Source organism: Epinephelus moara, chromosome 16 (genome assembly GCF_006386435.1).
Source record: "Epinephelus moara isolate mb chromosome 16, YSFRI_EMoa_1.0, whole genome shotgun sequence".
NCBI lineage: Eukaryota > Metazoa > Chordata > Actinopteri > Perciformes > Serranidae > Epinephelus > Epinephelus moara.
Genome location: NC_065521.1, coordinates 27,402,671 through 27,417,262, shown reverse-complemented (window position 1 = coordinate 27,417,262; position 14,592 = coordinate 27,402,671). Strand labels below are relative to the sequence as shown.

The window sequence follows — 14,592 nt, the reverse complement described above, 5'->3', positions numbered from 1 at the left end:
ATCTTTGTCATTTAAAAAGCAACAATATAATACCTAATAATAGCCTATCAAGAAGACTTATTTACAAAGCATAAACACTCAGGATAATTGAAGTAATTTGCAAAAACAACAAAAGAAATGGAGCTAATACTACATATCGTGCTGTTGAGCCACCCTTAATCACCGCAAGGAAAATTCCGTCACCGCTACAGCCCTGTTTGTAATAACGTGATTTTAAAGATGTGTACATTTTACACATTTTGTTAAAATGATAGTTTGACTTGATTAAATTAATTTCAATAAATCATCAAGCCCAAATACACATATTCACAATCTTTGGTATAACCACGAGTCAAAATACAAGGTATACTACACAAGAATTGTTGGTTACTGTTCATAAACACAACATTCAGACTTGGCCCTTCCTCCCTTCACTTCTTGTACGTACACTGCAAGCTCCTATAGTTGTTGTCATGGAAAAGCCAATACTTCAGCAAGCTAACTAAGCTGCTGCCGCCTACCTGTCCCACAGAAAACAGGCCCACTCTGCATCGTCCCTGACCTGTCCTTCAGTTCTCACCAGCAAAAGTGAGAGTCCAGCATCTTTTTACATTACATTACATACATTTTGGGAAGTATTTTGGTACATAATAGGATATGAGGTTCCTAACAGTTGTTTGGTGGTTTATCTATGTACACTTTCTGAAGAGAATGTTAATTGAAGTGATAGATATTTGATCAGTATATTGCTAGTAACAAGCAAGAAAGCTATCACTAGAAACAGAGGTAAAGAAACACCACCAACGAAGGACCAATGGCTAACAACTGTGGAAGAAATCTTTTAATAGAGAACTTGACACAAATACTGAGACTACAAGAACAGCCAGAAAGAAAATGGGAAAAAGACGACAAAAGACGTCAGTGGACTGAAATAATATCAATAGATTCACTGATCCTTAAGGCTGTAAAAATGTGTATTTACCCAAGTTTTTGCTTCATTAGCTCTTATTATTTTTCAGTTATTTCATTATGCTCTTGTAACTGACATGTCAATGCCACAAAAAAATTTTTTAATTAAGTAAAAAAAGAAAGTGAGAGCTAACCCCAGATTCACTCTTGTTTTGGGGCAAGCTTTGTCCACTAAGTGTTTCGCTTTGCTATATTTCTGTTTCTTTGGTGCTGCGTCCCTGGTTTTTGTAGCTTCCTCTTGGATGCTTGCACCTACAACCAGTTCACTACCTTTTTATAAAGTCCCAGCCTCACCTGCGTGCTGTTATTGGTTAGGGTCTACACACCACTGCCCAAAGGCTGCAGCCCATAAAAGTCCCAAACAAACCAAAATGAGAAAATACAAGCAGGGAGCAGAGTCTCTGCAGATAAGTACACCACTAAGCACTTCTACTGGGTCATAAATGATGATTGATTATTTCTGTATGAGAATATACATTGGGTTTTTTTTTTTGAAAATCTTGCATACTATACCTTTAAGTTAACAAAGGAAAGGAGGAGTAGAAGATAAAATTGCAGCAACCATCATGCAGTAGGCTTCCATCTTCATGAGAGCTGAATTTAATAACTTGAGACGCTCTGTCAGCACGGTAATAATACAGTGAAATTTTCTTTATATGGTAGCATATACAGTATATGTGTTTGCCTGTGTGTGTAAGAGAAAGAGGCAGCCTGTGTGTGTACTGTATGTGTGAGAGCGTCAACCTTGGAGTGACCTAAGGGATTGTATTTAGTAATTATCTGATTACTCGTCTGTTTTTCCTCCACTCAGACAACCTGCAACTGGATAACGCTGTAACTCCCTGATTACAACTTACTCTACAATCAATCACCCATTAACGGGAGCACACAGACGGTACACATGCCCAGTCACACACATGCACACACTTACAACCATGTCAGACTAAAATACTGACACCACCATTACTGCCACTATTTTAGAGGATAGTACGATAAAATAAGCATGACAGAATCTTCAACGACACAAAGCTAAAACTGCTAGACTTCTCTTATCTTGTGACTTTGCCATTCATCTGCCTTCACCCGATGGTGCCAGTGTTTTCGTTGCTTTGTGCAGACCTCAGCAGTTCACTGAAAGCCCGGTGATGCACCACAATAAGAGAGCATCTACGTCCTCTCTCTCTCTTTCTGTCTTTTCACCATTCTTCCATTTATGAAAATGTTTGCCCTTGCCTTGTCAAAAATCTCTCTGTGAGAGGAGGAGATAATGCCTGGCAGCCAGCAGAGTCAATCTTACACACAAACAGAAACAACACACACACAAAGTCATGGTTATAGGTACTCGCATTACAGCAAGGACACACACATACATACTGTACACACACATAAACTCACACAAAAACCTTGCAGTCTCAGAGAAGTGATAATATTATGAGAAATTTTCAATTTCCACAAAGAAGGCCAAAGGACTCGCTCGCTATCTGTCTACCAAGCTGCATTCTTTTCAAAGACTTACAGAAGAGACTCAGACTCATCAATCATTTTCCCTTTTCAGTCATCCGCTAATGGAACATCCGCACAAGGCAGATGTTGAGACACACAATACACCGACTGCAGTATAGATATCTTTGGCATTAGTGACGTTAGACACGCAGTAACAACAATGACAAAGACAACCAGTTCAGATGAAGGGCAGCTGGTGCACGCCACTTTATCACGACATGAGAGCCAAAGGCAGAGCTTAACATTTCCAAGCCATCACTGCCTTTCATATGTTGTCAAACCAAAGACAAGATCCACTATCATCACATCTTAGTTGTATCCCCAGGTGATTTTGTCATCGTCTATTACTTAGTGGGGTTGGATGAGGTTTTAGTATGTTAGTCACGTCCCTGGTTCTGTCTTCTTTTTGGTCCACGAGTCTGGAGGAGCAGAGTTGAAATAAAATTTGCTGAGTTATTGACCATGTCTGTGGCAGGCTTCAACCTTTAAAGTGGTGGTGCGCCAAAGATCTGCACCTTTAGGGCCTCCGTAGTCGACATGTGGGGGGTTTTATTAATCAGTATGATTTTATCCTACCCACATTGACATATTGGACAAAATATTTGAGGGGTTTTTTAGTATAATGTAATCACACCTCCTCTAGCTCACACAACAGAGTTAATTCAAACTCCTGTTCATTTGCAGCTACAGTGACTTTAGAGATTATCTTAAGAGGTGTTGTGGAGAGGTGGTTTTTTTGTCCTCCCTATTATTTATTTAACATCTCTATGAGAGTGTTAAAAAAAAAATAACATTGTTGCCATCAAAAAAGTAGACATTATAGTCCCTTTTAGGACCAACGTCACAATGACGTCACTGTATTAGCTGGAAGCAAAACAAAGGTTGTAGGCTACACTGGAGGCTAAAAATGTTGTCTTATTGTGTTGTTGGGTGGCAGAACTGAAGGAGTAATGGCCCAAAACTTAAATTTTATTGCATACAAGCTGCCACTGCCCATAAACAAAAACGGAGACAGCTATAGATAAATGCGATAAGACGCAAGGACTGGACAGAGGTGATCATCAATATCAGGTACGGGAAAAAGTATTTGCTGTTGTAGGGCAGAATAACGTTATTGGTATTAAGGGTTATCATGTCCACCTAATCAGAAATTGGGAAGAACAGAACTAATTGCAGAGCAGTTGTGTTGGATTGCATTGCACCATATAAAGTGTACCTCATGAAATGGACACGGATTGCACTTCCCTGCATTAGGTGTACCTCATGAAATAGACACTGAGTGTAAGTTTCCAGAAAGTAACATTTATTCTAGTTTCATTGTACTGGGTAACATTGGGTGTAGCTGGAGGCATTTTCGGACTGGAGAAACTTTTTCATAGTTCTAAGAAGCCCCCTTCTAATTTTGTCCGTGCCACAAGAACTAGGAACAGTCATAGTTATGAGAACGCCGTTTTGAGGGGACTTATTTATCTCCTATTTCAGAAAAGATGCTGTCCCTGAACAGAAAGAGCCATGAGTGACGGAAGTGCACTTTCATTGGTTGAACTTAGGTATCTTCACACCGCGACTCTACTCATTGCATTTTTTTTATCTTCTATTTGTACATTTATTTAATGTATATATTATATTATCCCATGTTCATATTTTAATGTAGTTTAGTATATTTATGGTGTATTCTAGTATATTCTCTACATTGTGTATTCTGTAGATATTCCACAGAGATATGTTTTGTATTTGTAGTAGAGGTCAATTGATTTATTAGTACTTACTTCTCATACTTCCCATCACCGATCACATGGAAGAATGCAAGCTCCATACACGAAGTTGTGTGCCTGAGAATCACAGGTTGAGGAAAAATAATAGCTAAAAAATATTATTCCCCCTAGATTTTTTACGGTTAATTTAATGTTTAGTTCATATGTTTATTTAGTTGTGTCTTATTTCTCAGTATTTCTATTTTATCAGCCAGTTAATTTACTATTGGCTTAATCCTGTTCTAAAATATTGTTATTTTGTCGGCCTTTAAAAATCCAAAATCGACCGACCTCTAATTTATAAAGTCTGTTTATTTTTCTATTGATATACATATATCTTATGTATTTACTCTTCCCATGTAATATGAATGATTGATAGATCTTTATTTGTGTCATGCACACTTACATGTGCCCAACCCTCATGGGTTTACAAGACACAATTACAGTGATATTGCAGTAACAATCAATAGAACATGTTAGTTAACCCCTCAGTCCAGAAACAAAAACAGTAGTTACCTGGATGTAACTCCAGTTCTATGAGCATGTGTGTCGTCCTCTAACTATGCCCTTCGCCTCAAATTTTAACAAATAGGAAAGCCTGTTAGAGGGCGGAGCACATACAAAATAGAAAACTCCTTCTATTCCAGGCCTGGCAAAGAAATTCAGCCACAAAAAAGGTTCCCTTTCTTAGACAAAACTCAAATTTTCATGATAATCCAACCAAAAAAAATCAACACAGTTAAGGGTCATTTTACTGAAAAGTACATCCCTCATATCTGCATATACAGGACAATAAAAAAAGAAGTGAATCTCATTCTCAACTTCACCTAAATTACACAACAAACCGATTCTGTCCTCCTCTAGGGTGGCGTTAAACCTTCCAGTCTCTAAGGCTGATGCTAACGTTCCCATGTGCAACTGTGCACACAGGGGTCTTTGTCTTTTGTTAAGATTATACTTCATGTAAGGTTCCACACTGTAGCTATTCTTTATGAGACAATAAGTTTGTAATACCTGGATAATCTGCTGCTGTAACACAAGAATTGCCCAGTTTGAGATCAATGAAGTCCATTCATCCATCCATCCATCCATCCATCCATCCATCTTTCTATCCATCCATCTTTCTATCCACATCCAGCAATAAAATTATCACTTCAAAATAAAATTTGTTACAAAACAGCCAATAAAATGAGCATGGAGTTTCACCTCTCTGACACTTTTCAACAAATTCTTAACACTGAAAGCTTCACAGAGATACACACAGAAGATCATATTCACATTTCCACCCCACCAATGCATGTAAGTGAACGGCATGACCTCAGGCACATAAAAAGCTCTTATTCATACACAGGTAGCAGGTACGTCGTGCTCTCTATTAAAGCTGTTTTTCCCTAGAGGAAGGTAATTTTCAGTGTCACACACAGGTGATCATTGTAAAGCACAGAGGCGAAGATACCCAACCTTCACATGAGAAATGAACTGGAAAGCAGTGCGATGCCTCTGGGCTCAATCATGCTAGTGACTCAGCCACTTGGCTCACATGGGAGGGGTATCACGCAGCCAGGGATTTCTAATCCATAAGGCTCACTGCTCGCTATGTGTGCTGTAACCTACAGGCATTTTGGAAAGACACCCTGATCTGATGGGGACTGCGAAGACGTGACAGCCCCTGAACTGAGAGGACCTTTCTTGTTGGATTGCTCGTATTCCCCTTCCTTTTATTAAATAACTTTTTGTGTGTTCTTCCTGGCATCCGGCCTTCATGGCCTCGTAATTCATTGTGAATCCGACCTCTGCATTCCCTCGGGTGGCACGCGGCCTATTCACTCCAACTTTACAGCACGTGAAGAAGAAATTGGCTGCAGAGGCTGCCTGCAGTGGTAATCCACGATAGATCCAATACCATAAATGTTGCGCACGGACACTGACCAAGTGACAGGAATATGTACTGTACACCAGTGTTGTAGCTCTCGAATATGGTCTTGGTCTCGAGAACGGTCTTTAGACCAACATTTTGAAGGTCTCAGATCAGACTCATCTGCATTTTTACTTTGTCTCGCCTCGGTCTCAGCCAAGGAGGACTCAGGGTTTTATTTCAAGAGCTGTCAAGAACACAGCCACCAGGAGATTACCAATTTTTCTTTGCAAAAAAGAAGCGCTGAATATAGATGGTTACATTGATTTCAGCTCCTTAGTGTTTCTATTTGTTTGCTCATAGAAAACAAAGAAAAATTCCCTTACATACAATTCACCTCTGCAATGTCTTTTGATTATTTTGTCAAGACATTTCTCATGGTACACAGATTTACAGTATGGCAATGAACAAGGTGAATTAAGAGGAATCTTTATTTGTTTTCTGTGGCTGTTTTTATGTGAATGTGGATCTTTCATATCAAGTGGGACTCACACTGGTCTGGTCTTGACTCAGTCTCAACCCCTTCAAAGTCTTGGTTTTGCCTCCACACACTCTGTTCTTGGTCATACTTCGGTTTAGGTGTTCGTGACTACAACACTGCTGTACAGAAACACACACATGAACAGGCGTACATCCACCTACCTGTGTGGCTCCTGTGCGCCTGTGTGAGTGAGGCCAGACAGAGGGACAGCAGTAGACTCCACACACCCACTCCACAAATGCAAGGACCCCGTTCCCGCATTCTGCCAGAGAGAAACACAGATACTCCATTAGACAACACACACAAACAAAATGATTATAATACACTGTTTGTTGCATAATGTTTTTCAACTGCTGATGGCATATAAATTCAGATATATTCCCCATTACTGCCTTTTCAGCCATTCTAGCAATAGGGCTCTGGAGATGGCAGTGTTGGTGTGTCTGTCAGTCTCGTAGGTCACATTGGTCCAGAGAGAAATATCACAAAAGCTATTGGATGGATTGCCATAAAATTCTGAACAGACGCTCATGGTTCCCAGACGATAAATTCTCATAACTCCAGTGATCTCCTGACTTTTCCTCTAGTTTCACAATGAGGTTGACATTTGTGGCTTTGTGTAAAATGTCTCGACAACTATTGGATGGGTTGCCATGGAATTTGGTTCACACATTCATGTTCCCTTCAGACTGAATTGTGATTATTTTGGTGAGTCATCGTCAAGTCAATTGTACATTTTTCTAGTACTTTAGTTTACCTGCAGAACTACTGCCACTAACCTCAGCCGTACTCTGTGCTTAGTGCTAACTGGTAAATGTTAGCATGGTAAAACATTGAATAAGATAGATAACATTATGTTAGCATTGTCATTGAGAGCATGTTAGCATTTAGCTAACACAGCCTCACAGAGTCAGTTGTCGCACAGGCACCCGTCAGCAGTTGCCTGGCTGTTCACACTGGAAGCACAGTTGTCTGCACTAGTCCATAAGCGATTCTGCCTCCCTGCTCTGTTCCTATCACATGCAAAACTGCTTGTGTGTCTGTGTGTGCATGTGTGTGTCCGCTTGTCTCTCTTGCTCTCTATTTAGACACAGCTGACAAATACGTTGAAGCCCTGGAAGCATATTATATCATTTATCATAATAAGATCATTTATATCATATCTATATGTCCCTTATATCGTTTATAATAGATCCTCAGTGTGTTTTCCAGCCAGATTCGCTCACGGTTTGCAGTAAAAATAAGACCAGATGCCGAAACTGTTGCTGCAGTTCGTGAGTCGGCAAAGGAGCTTGTGGTCATGGCATGTCCAATGTGAACTGCATGTGCATGTGCACTGAAAGGAAGGGGGTACATTCTCACTCCAACCTCATCACATATTGACATTTGTTCAGGGACTTTCCACATCCACATACGACGTGCAAGGTACCCTGGGTGCGTTCGTTGGTGATCATCTGGGACACCGTATCAAGTTCTGCCTGTTACATGCATTGTCGTCTTTCAAAATACACTTCCGTTTTCACAGGAGATTGAACGTTTACATACAGTCTCTTTCAAAATAACGGTACTACGTCAGTACAACAATGCAAATTGACGTTTTTTTTTCCTTCAACAACAAACACACATGGTTAGGTAAGGAAAAAATAACAGGGTTTGGCTTTAAAATCTTACGGGACATAAACACTGCTGTCTCGGGTGAAAGTCAGTGTTTGTTGGACCCATCCACCACCGCTCCTGCTCATCCCAGTCAGACTTTCGCTGCCTTAGCTTTCGGCCTTGTCCCACTATGTTTATCCGAGCCAGCTGCCGTTATAGTGTAAGCCGCATATCATGACAACGTCAAGGGACGCCTTTTTTTGTTGGTTTCTGATGCCGCAAGTCACGGAATATTGTTGCACTTTGCGGCGCTTCTGCTTACAGATTGAACCGGGCATTAAGCCTCAGTTGTGCTTTCCCCATGGATGTTCCCACAGACACGAGCTGAAGCGGAATTCTCAATGTGGGTTTCTCCTCGCGGCAACCCAATATTCTTCCAAACTGCAGAGGGGAGCGTATCAAAGACTTACATCTACAGCCTGATTCTGAGTTAGAAAATATCAGACGTGTACATACGCCGTGCCCAACGAGTCGAACATAAATCAAGCATTAGTTTTGTTGAAGTATATACCCGTAAAACATTTCTAAAACATAAAGACACCCTGCATTTACTTCTTTGCCTTGCAAAAGGAAAGAAACACTTACACAGGGGAAATTATTGTTTACTGCAAATACATTCAAGCAGAAGGGGAGATGGTGAGTGACTCAGAAAGAGAGGGGGAAACTAAAGGATGAATTGATGGAGATCACAAGTTAGGAGACTATCAGTATTTGTAGGTTTGGAAACTCTGTTTAATTCTCCATCTTGGCCGCCAACCAGAAAACAACGTCAAAAACAGAGATGAGCCAAGTTCTGTTAATACGGTCCACAGTGTCGCTGTCCAGTGATTAACTACTGCGTATGTGTTTGTATATTTGGATGGTTGCAAATAGATGGCATCTGTTGAGTGAAGAGTATTGTAATCCAAACCAAAGCAGTACAAAGCTTTTACAGCCTCCTCAGGTCTGAGAATTGTGTGTCTGACACACACGAAAACACATAAATGAGGCAATAAAACTTCCAGTAAAAAACAATAATGAAAATTTTCCAATAAAAACCCAAAACAAACCCAATAAAAACAGACTAATAAAAACAGAACCAACCAAGAATTATCTTTTATTATTAGACAGCAATATAGTTTTAATAATGGACTTTATTTATTTTTTATCATATTATTCTGGGTATGACGCAAACAATCATGAGTAAACACTCAAAAACACACAAACTCTCTTGTTGTGTGTCTCTCTCTTTGTCCAAATGCTGGCAGGTGCTTGCATCGAGAGATGGTGAGCAGGGATGCATATGATTAAAGCACTTTGTATTCTGAGCACCGAGTCGACAGAAACTTCCACAACAGACAAACAAACTCTTTCTCCACCAGGGAAACTGTGTTTTGTAAGTAAGCTTGTATTCGTGTGTGTAAGTGTATGAATAAATAACTGCAGGAGGCTAGCGCTGCAAAAGCAAATGTGTGAGACTAAGATAGAACATGAAGAGAAACTTAACGACCCATTTTAGCTTGAACACCCCATGTTGACATAAAAATACACAGGAAGTGGGTGTATCTGAGTGGTTGGGAGGATGTAGGTTTGCCCAGAACACTTTGTTCAACTCTCCAAGAGTAAGTTTTTGTCTTAATATATTTTTGATGGGATCTTTTGCCCAGATTAAAGTGAACATGGTGAAATGTGTGATGTGGAAAAGTTAGGAGCTAAAAAGCGAAACATGCTAGTGCAAGGTGCAGCTAAATGTGCCAAAGTAACAAATCTTTTGCAACTATTTGAGCTCTCCATTGACTGACTGTGCACGTTTAGGGCAGAGTTAGCAGTAGTTGGCAGTAAACTGGGACTCAGGATTGGACTAGGACTGTAACATACTTGTGCTTGTTTAACTCAAACAATGCATAATGCGACTGTAGTCGGTTTGGATTGGGGATTCGGGAACACGTTCTCACCTCGAATGAAGCACACCAGAGTTAGGTTGAAACTGGAGCCAGACCACCTCTTCAAGAAGGTCTCGGTCCAGGTGGTTTTGGTGCGCACCCAAGTTCACAAATAAACTGCACTTAGGGGCCAAATGAACTTGAGTTCAATTGAACCGAAACAAACAGGGCAGGTGTGAGAGCACCCTTAGTATTCCAGCTCACCTCGGCTTCCCTGGCCTGGTCTTGTTGCAGTGCAGTGGTGCTTATACAAACTGAGTAGGCGAGGGGTCATCAAGACATCCTCAAGTGTCTTCAGCATCACCAGATTCTCTTCGTCTCACAAAAACTGTATTAGTGTTCAAATTACTGCTGGAAAAAAATAATCAAAGGCCTCTCCATCTGAAAGATCTGAGCTGGATTTTAGTCCCAGTACATCCCTGATGTTGAGTCACTCTTTATATACTTTTCATGGTGATTGATTTTCTTTCCTATTGAGCCAGAAAGGTGTTGCAAAGAAAAAAACTATTTTTTGAAATACTTGTGAGCAGATATGTGATGATGTAAGTAAAACAAACCAAACTTTCCAGGTTTGTGTGAGAGTCTGTGCAGATTAGCTCAGTGCAGATGAGATTATACACACGGCTGGTCGGATCTCTGTATGTGCTGATGTGTTTTTATGTGCGTGCGTATTTGGGCATATATCCGCGTGCATGTGTACGTTTGAGCCATGATGAAGTGTGTGTGTATGTGTGTGTTAAGCCCTGGCTTGAGTTCTGAGCTGGGTGTGTGAGTCATCTGACTATGCAGCCATGCATTTCTAGAGCTGGGCGAAGCTGCAAAGCCAGACACGCTGAGCCAAGGCTTTTTCTGGTTAGAGGGCATCACACACACACACAGAATCAAACACATATACGCTTTTTTGTCGCTTTTTGTCTTTTCTCTCATTCATCCTCGTCCCTATATCCTCTCTTTCCTCCCTCCGTCGTCTTCTCCCGCTTCCTCCTGTCCACACCTATGCTCTGCTAGTAGTAAATAATTAGGAGACAAAGCAGAGACGCGGCCTGCTTCCTCTCCAGCTCATTTAGACACACAGCAGTGTTTGTGATGATGCAGTGCCACTTCATTTTGGCTGGTTGTTTGGTCTGTCTGCCGCAGAAATGAGTGGGTGTGCGATATAGAAATGGATTCAGAAAGGAGCAGGAAAAGAGAGAGGGAGGGGAGCTGTGTGTGCATGTGCGTGTGTGTGTGTGTGTTTGACTGCCCAGGAACATGGGGTTCTGATCAATAGCATCTAAACAGCTTGACTCTCCATCAGTATCAAACTCAGCAGCCACTGGTGACTCATGTGCACACATACACATGTGCACAAACACACAAACAACAGACACTTTCATGCATTGATAAACTAAAGAAAACTGCATGGTGTAAGTTAGGGAGTTTGTTAAAATTCAAAAACTGATTGCATGCTAACTGCTTGAGAACACTTCTGTTTGCTCTCTGAATCTATCTGCATGTTGTTCACATGCATGCATGTTGAGAAAATGTGTCTCCAGCAGCCCCTTCAGGTGCTGTAGACGTCAGGTAGAACTCCTTATCCGGCGGTGTGAATAGCAGCTAGAAAGCAGCATTGGATCCTGTAACCCTGGATGATGTACAGTAGCTTTCATTAACCGAACACATCGGAGCAAGAGAGAAAAGGAAGAGCAAGAGAAGAAATAGATAGAGTTGGAGAAAGAGTGGCGGTCTCCGATGAGTTCTGCAGTCTGTTCCATCCCTTTAATTAGTCCCATTGGAATGCCCTCCCCGCTCCGTGCGGCTGATCAGCTTCCCCTTCTATATCTCCAGTCTGTATTTGTGTGCGTGTTCATGGGCGTGTGTGTGTGTGTGTGTGTGTGTGTGTTTGCATGCATCTTAGCTAAAGCTGGACAGACATCTCACGGGCATATGAGCTCTGGTTGATCTCCCAACGGTCGATGAGAAAAATGTAGTGGAAACATTAATATTCAAGGAGTTTCCATTCCCTGAGATATGCGCCATTTGGAAAATGGGATGCCTGTACTCTCTACATCAGTTACTGTGGCAATTAACATGAAGTGATTTTGCTGACAGAAGATATATAGTGCCACCACGTTATTTCTTATCCAGAAAAACAGAATCTATAGTGTTTTAATATTGGCATAATTTGCCAGTGAGAGTAGATTGTTTTTAGGCAGCAGGTTGTGCAGCTAGAGTATAAACCACTTTTAGGGTGCTTTCATATTGTTCCTGTTTGGTTAAAACAAACTGCGGTGCATTTGCTGATTTAGTGAGGTTCAATTGGGATGGTGTGAAAGCTGTCAATTAAACTCTGCTGCCAACCAAACAATCAATCTTCTCTGTGATTATGGACTGAAAGCAAACAGAACAACCAGTGTTTTTTGAAAGTAAATATGTGTTGACTTCAACTGCTAAACTACTATTAAATCCATCTGCTGATTGTGATCTGTGTAATAAACATGTTCTCTATATTCATAGGGCAGGGTATCAGTACCCAATGCCTTTGAAGTTATTCACCGAAATAACTCAGTACCAAGTAGTATCAGGGTGTCTCCAGTCAAACTATCTCTGCATTCGATCTTTTTGTAACGGGGGTCTAATCCTAGCCTGGTTCCAGACCATAGACCCCGCCCACTCAACTGAGTAGGCTTGCATCTGTGGTCTGGCATACTTCAATGAATTTGCGATTTATCTCGTCCAAACGATGGAGGGACCAATGAACGCCGGGGGTCTAGCGATTAGCCAGTCAGCGCCACGCTGATGTCAAGCTGTACGCCGGTGGGTAACTAAGGATAGCAACAATGGCGACCACTACAGATCCTACAGACCACATTAACGATGCTATCGAGGTATTTCGCCACTACTCGCGTTAATGGAGGACCAAATTAAGGAAGCTGCTAAACTGGATTTAACGGCGATGCAGCTGGGCGTGCACGACGACGGAGACATTTTAAACGGGCAATGCTCGCTTGTTTTCGGCACCCCCGAGGCATGGATACTAATGACGTCAGATTCTGGGTGAGTCGTTGATCTCTACTGATTGGTTAGGGAAAAATCAAATTCCCTCCCCCTTGTAAATCGCCTTCAATGGAAGCCATGTCAGACTGAAGGTTCTGGGAGCTTCAGTCTGACACTCAGGCTAGTCTAATCCTGGACCATACAGATTCCCAGATGGATTAGCGAACTTTTTGCGACTGTCCCCAGTGCAAAGCTCATGCTCCGGCAGCAGCCTCTACAATCCATATAGTATATGGTGTGGTGAAGTTGAGTGTGGTGTCCTAATGGAGTTGGCAGCCACCAAAACATGAAAGAAAGACAGTATTATGAGTACCCAATGAATGAAGTACTCTATTGGTATCAGTATCACTTTAAGGGTAATGGTATTGGTATTGTAATTTTTTAAACGATGCCCAGCCCTAATATTTTTACAATGGGCAGCCATAGTAACACATATGCACGTTGGCATGTAGCTGCAGGTATTTTTCCTGATCAATCAGACAGTCAAAAGCAGTTAAAACAGCAGCATGTAAAGCCTGTATCTGTTACTCCATTACTTTGGTGCCTCAGGTCCATTAAAGAGTGTGTTTTCACATAGTGATGTCACAGTATTATCGCCCCGTTAGTTTAGTTAGTTGGTTTTCTTTCTTGTCCTTCCTTTTGTGTCTGTGGCAGTTGTCAGACAAATACAACAACACCAAAATATATGACAGTTAAAGACAGACATCAAACAACATCTTGTTGTAGGAGATGCTTCTCTTTTATCCTGTCTCTACCTGTGAGTCATCATTTATAAGATGCAGTTGGTTTGCAGTCTAATAATTCTAACAATGCTCATAAGCAAATCTGATTTCCTATGAGGGTCCTGAAGATGCAAGATGGCAATCACCAAAACTGTCCGATCACTCAGTTACCTGTCAGTCTGCATAAGTTATTTTTACTCCCCTCGGTTAATGAAAAGTCAGTCTGAACATGAACCTGACCAGAAGTAAAACACATATACACAGCCTGAATTGTGTAATGTTCAGCCAGCGTTTGCACCTGTGCGGACTGTGACCAATGGGCGAACTGACCAAAATGCTGCATCAGACAGAACGACTTCAACCCCCTGGACAACATGGCACACTTTCTCTCTCTCTGTCTACAAGGCTACGAGCCCCTTCTGCTGTTGCAGCATCTCTCAGTAGACAGGTTTCAATGATGTCAACCTGAAGGCCTGCAAACATGACCGTAAAACATAGATTTACGCTCAGACAAAAACATCAGAACCCAAAAGGACTAGCACAAACGCCAGTGCCAGTGATGTCATCATTAACAACAGTAATCCTCAGGCTGCTCAGACAGTCAACAGTAACGATACCAAGGTGAAGCAGCGGTCCAAAGACATATTTCAGGTGA

At 41.4% G+C, this 14,592-nt stretch overlaps 1 protein-coding gene across 1 annotated transcript in view; it reads right to left on the bottom strand.

The window, feature by feature from the left end:
• LOC126402860 (chemokine-like protein TAFA-2) overlaps positions 1–14,592 on the bottom strand; it is a 127,164-nt gene that overhangs the window by 60,544 nt on the left and 52,028 nt on the right. The window contains exon 2 of the mRNA XM_050065179.1: positions 6,763–6,863. Within this exon, the coding sequence (XP_049921136.1) occupies positions 6,763–6,862 (100 nt within the window). The 5' untranslated portion in view covers position 6,863. The remainder of the gene's footprint in view (positions 1–6,762; positions 6,864–14,592) is intronic.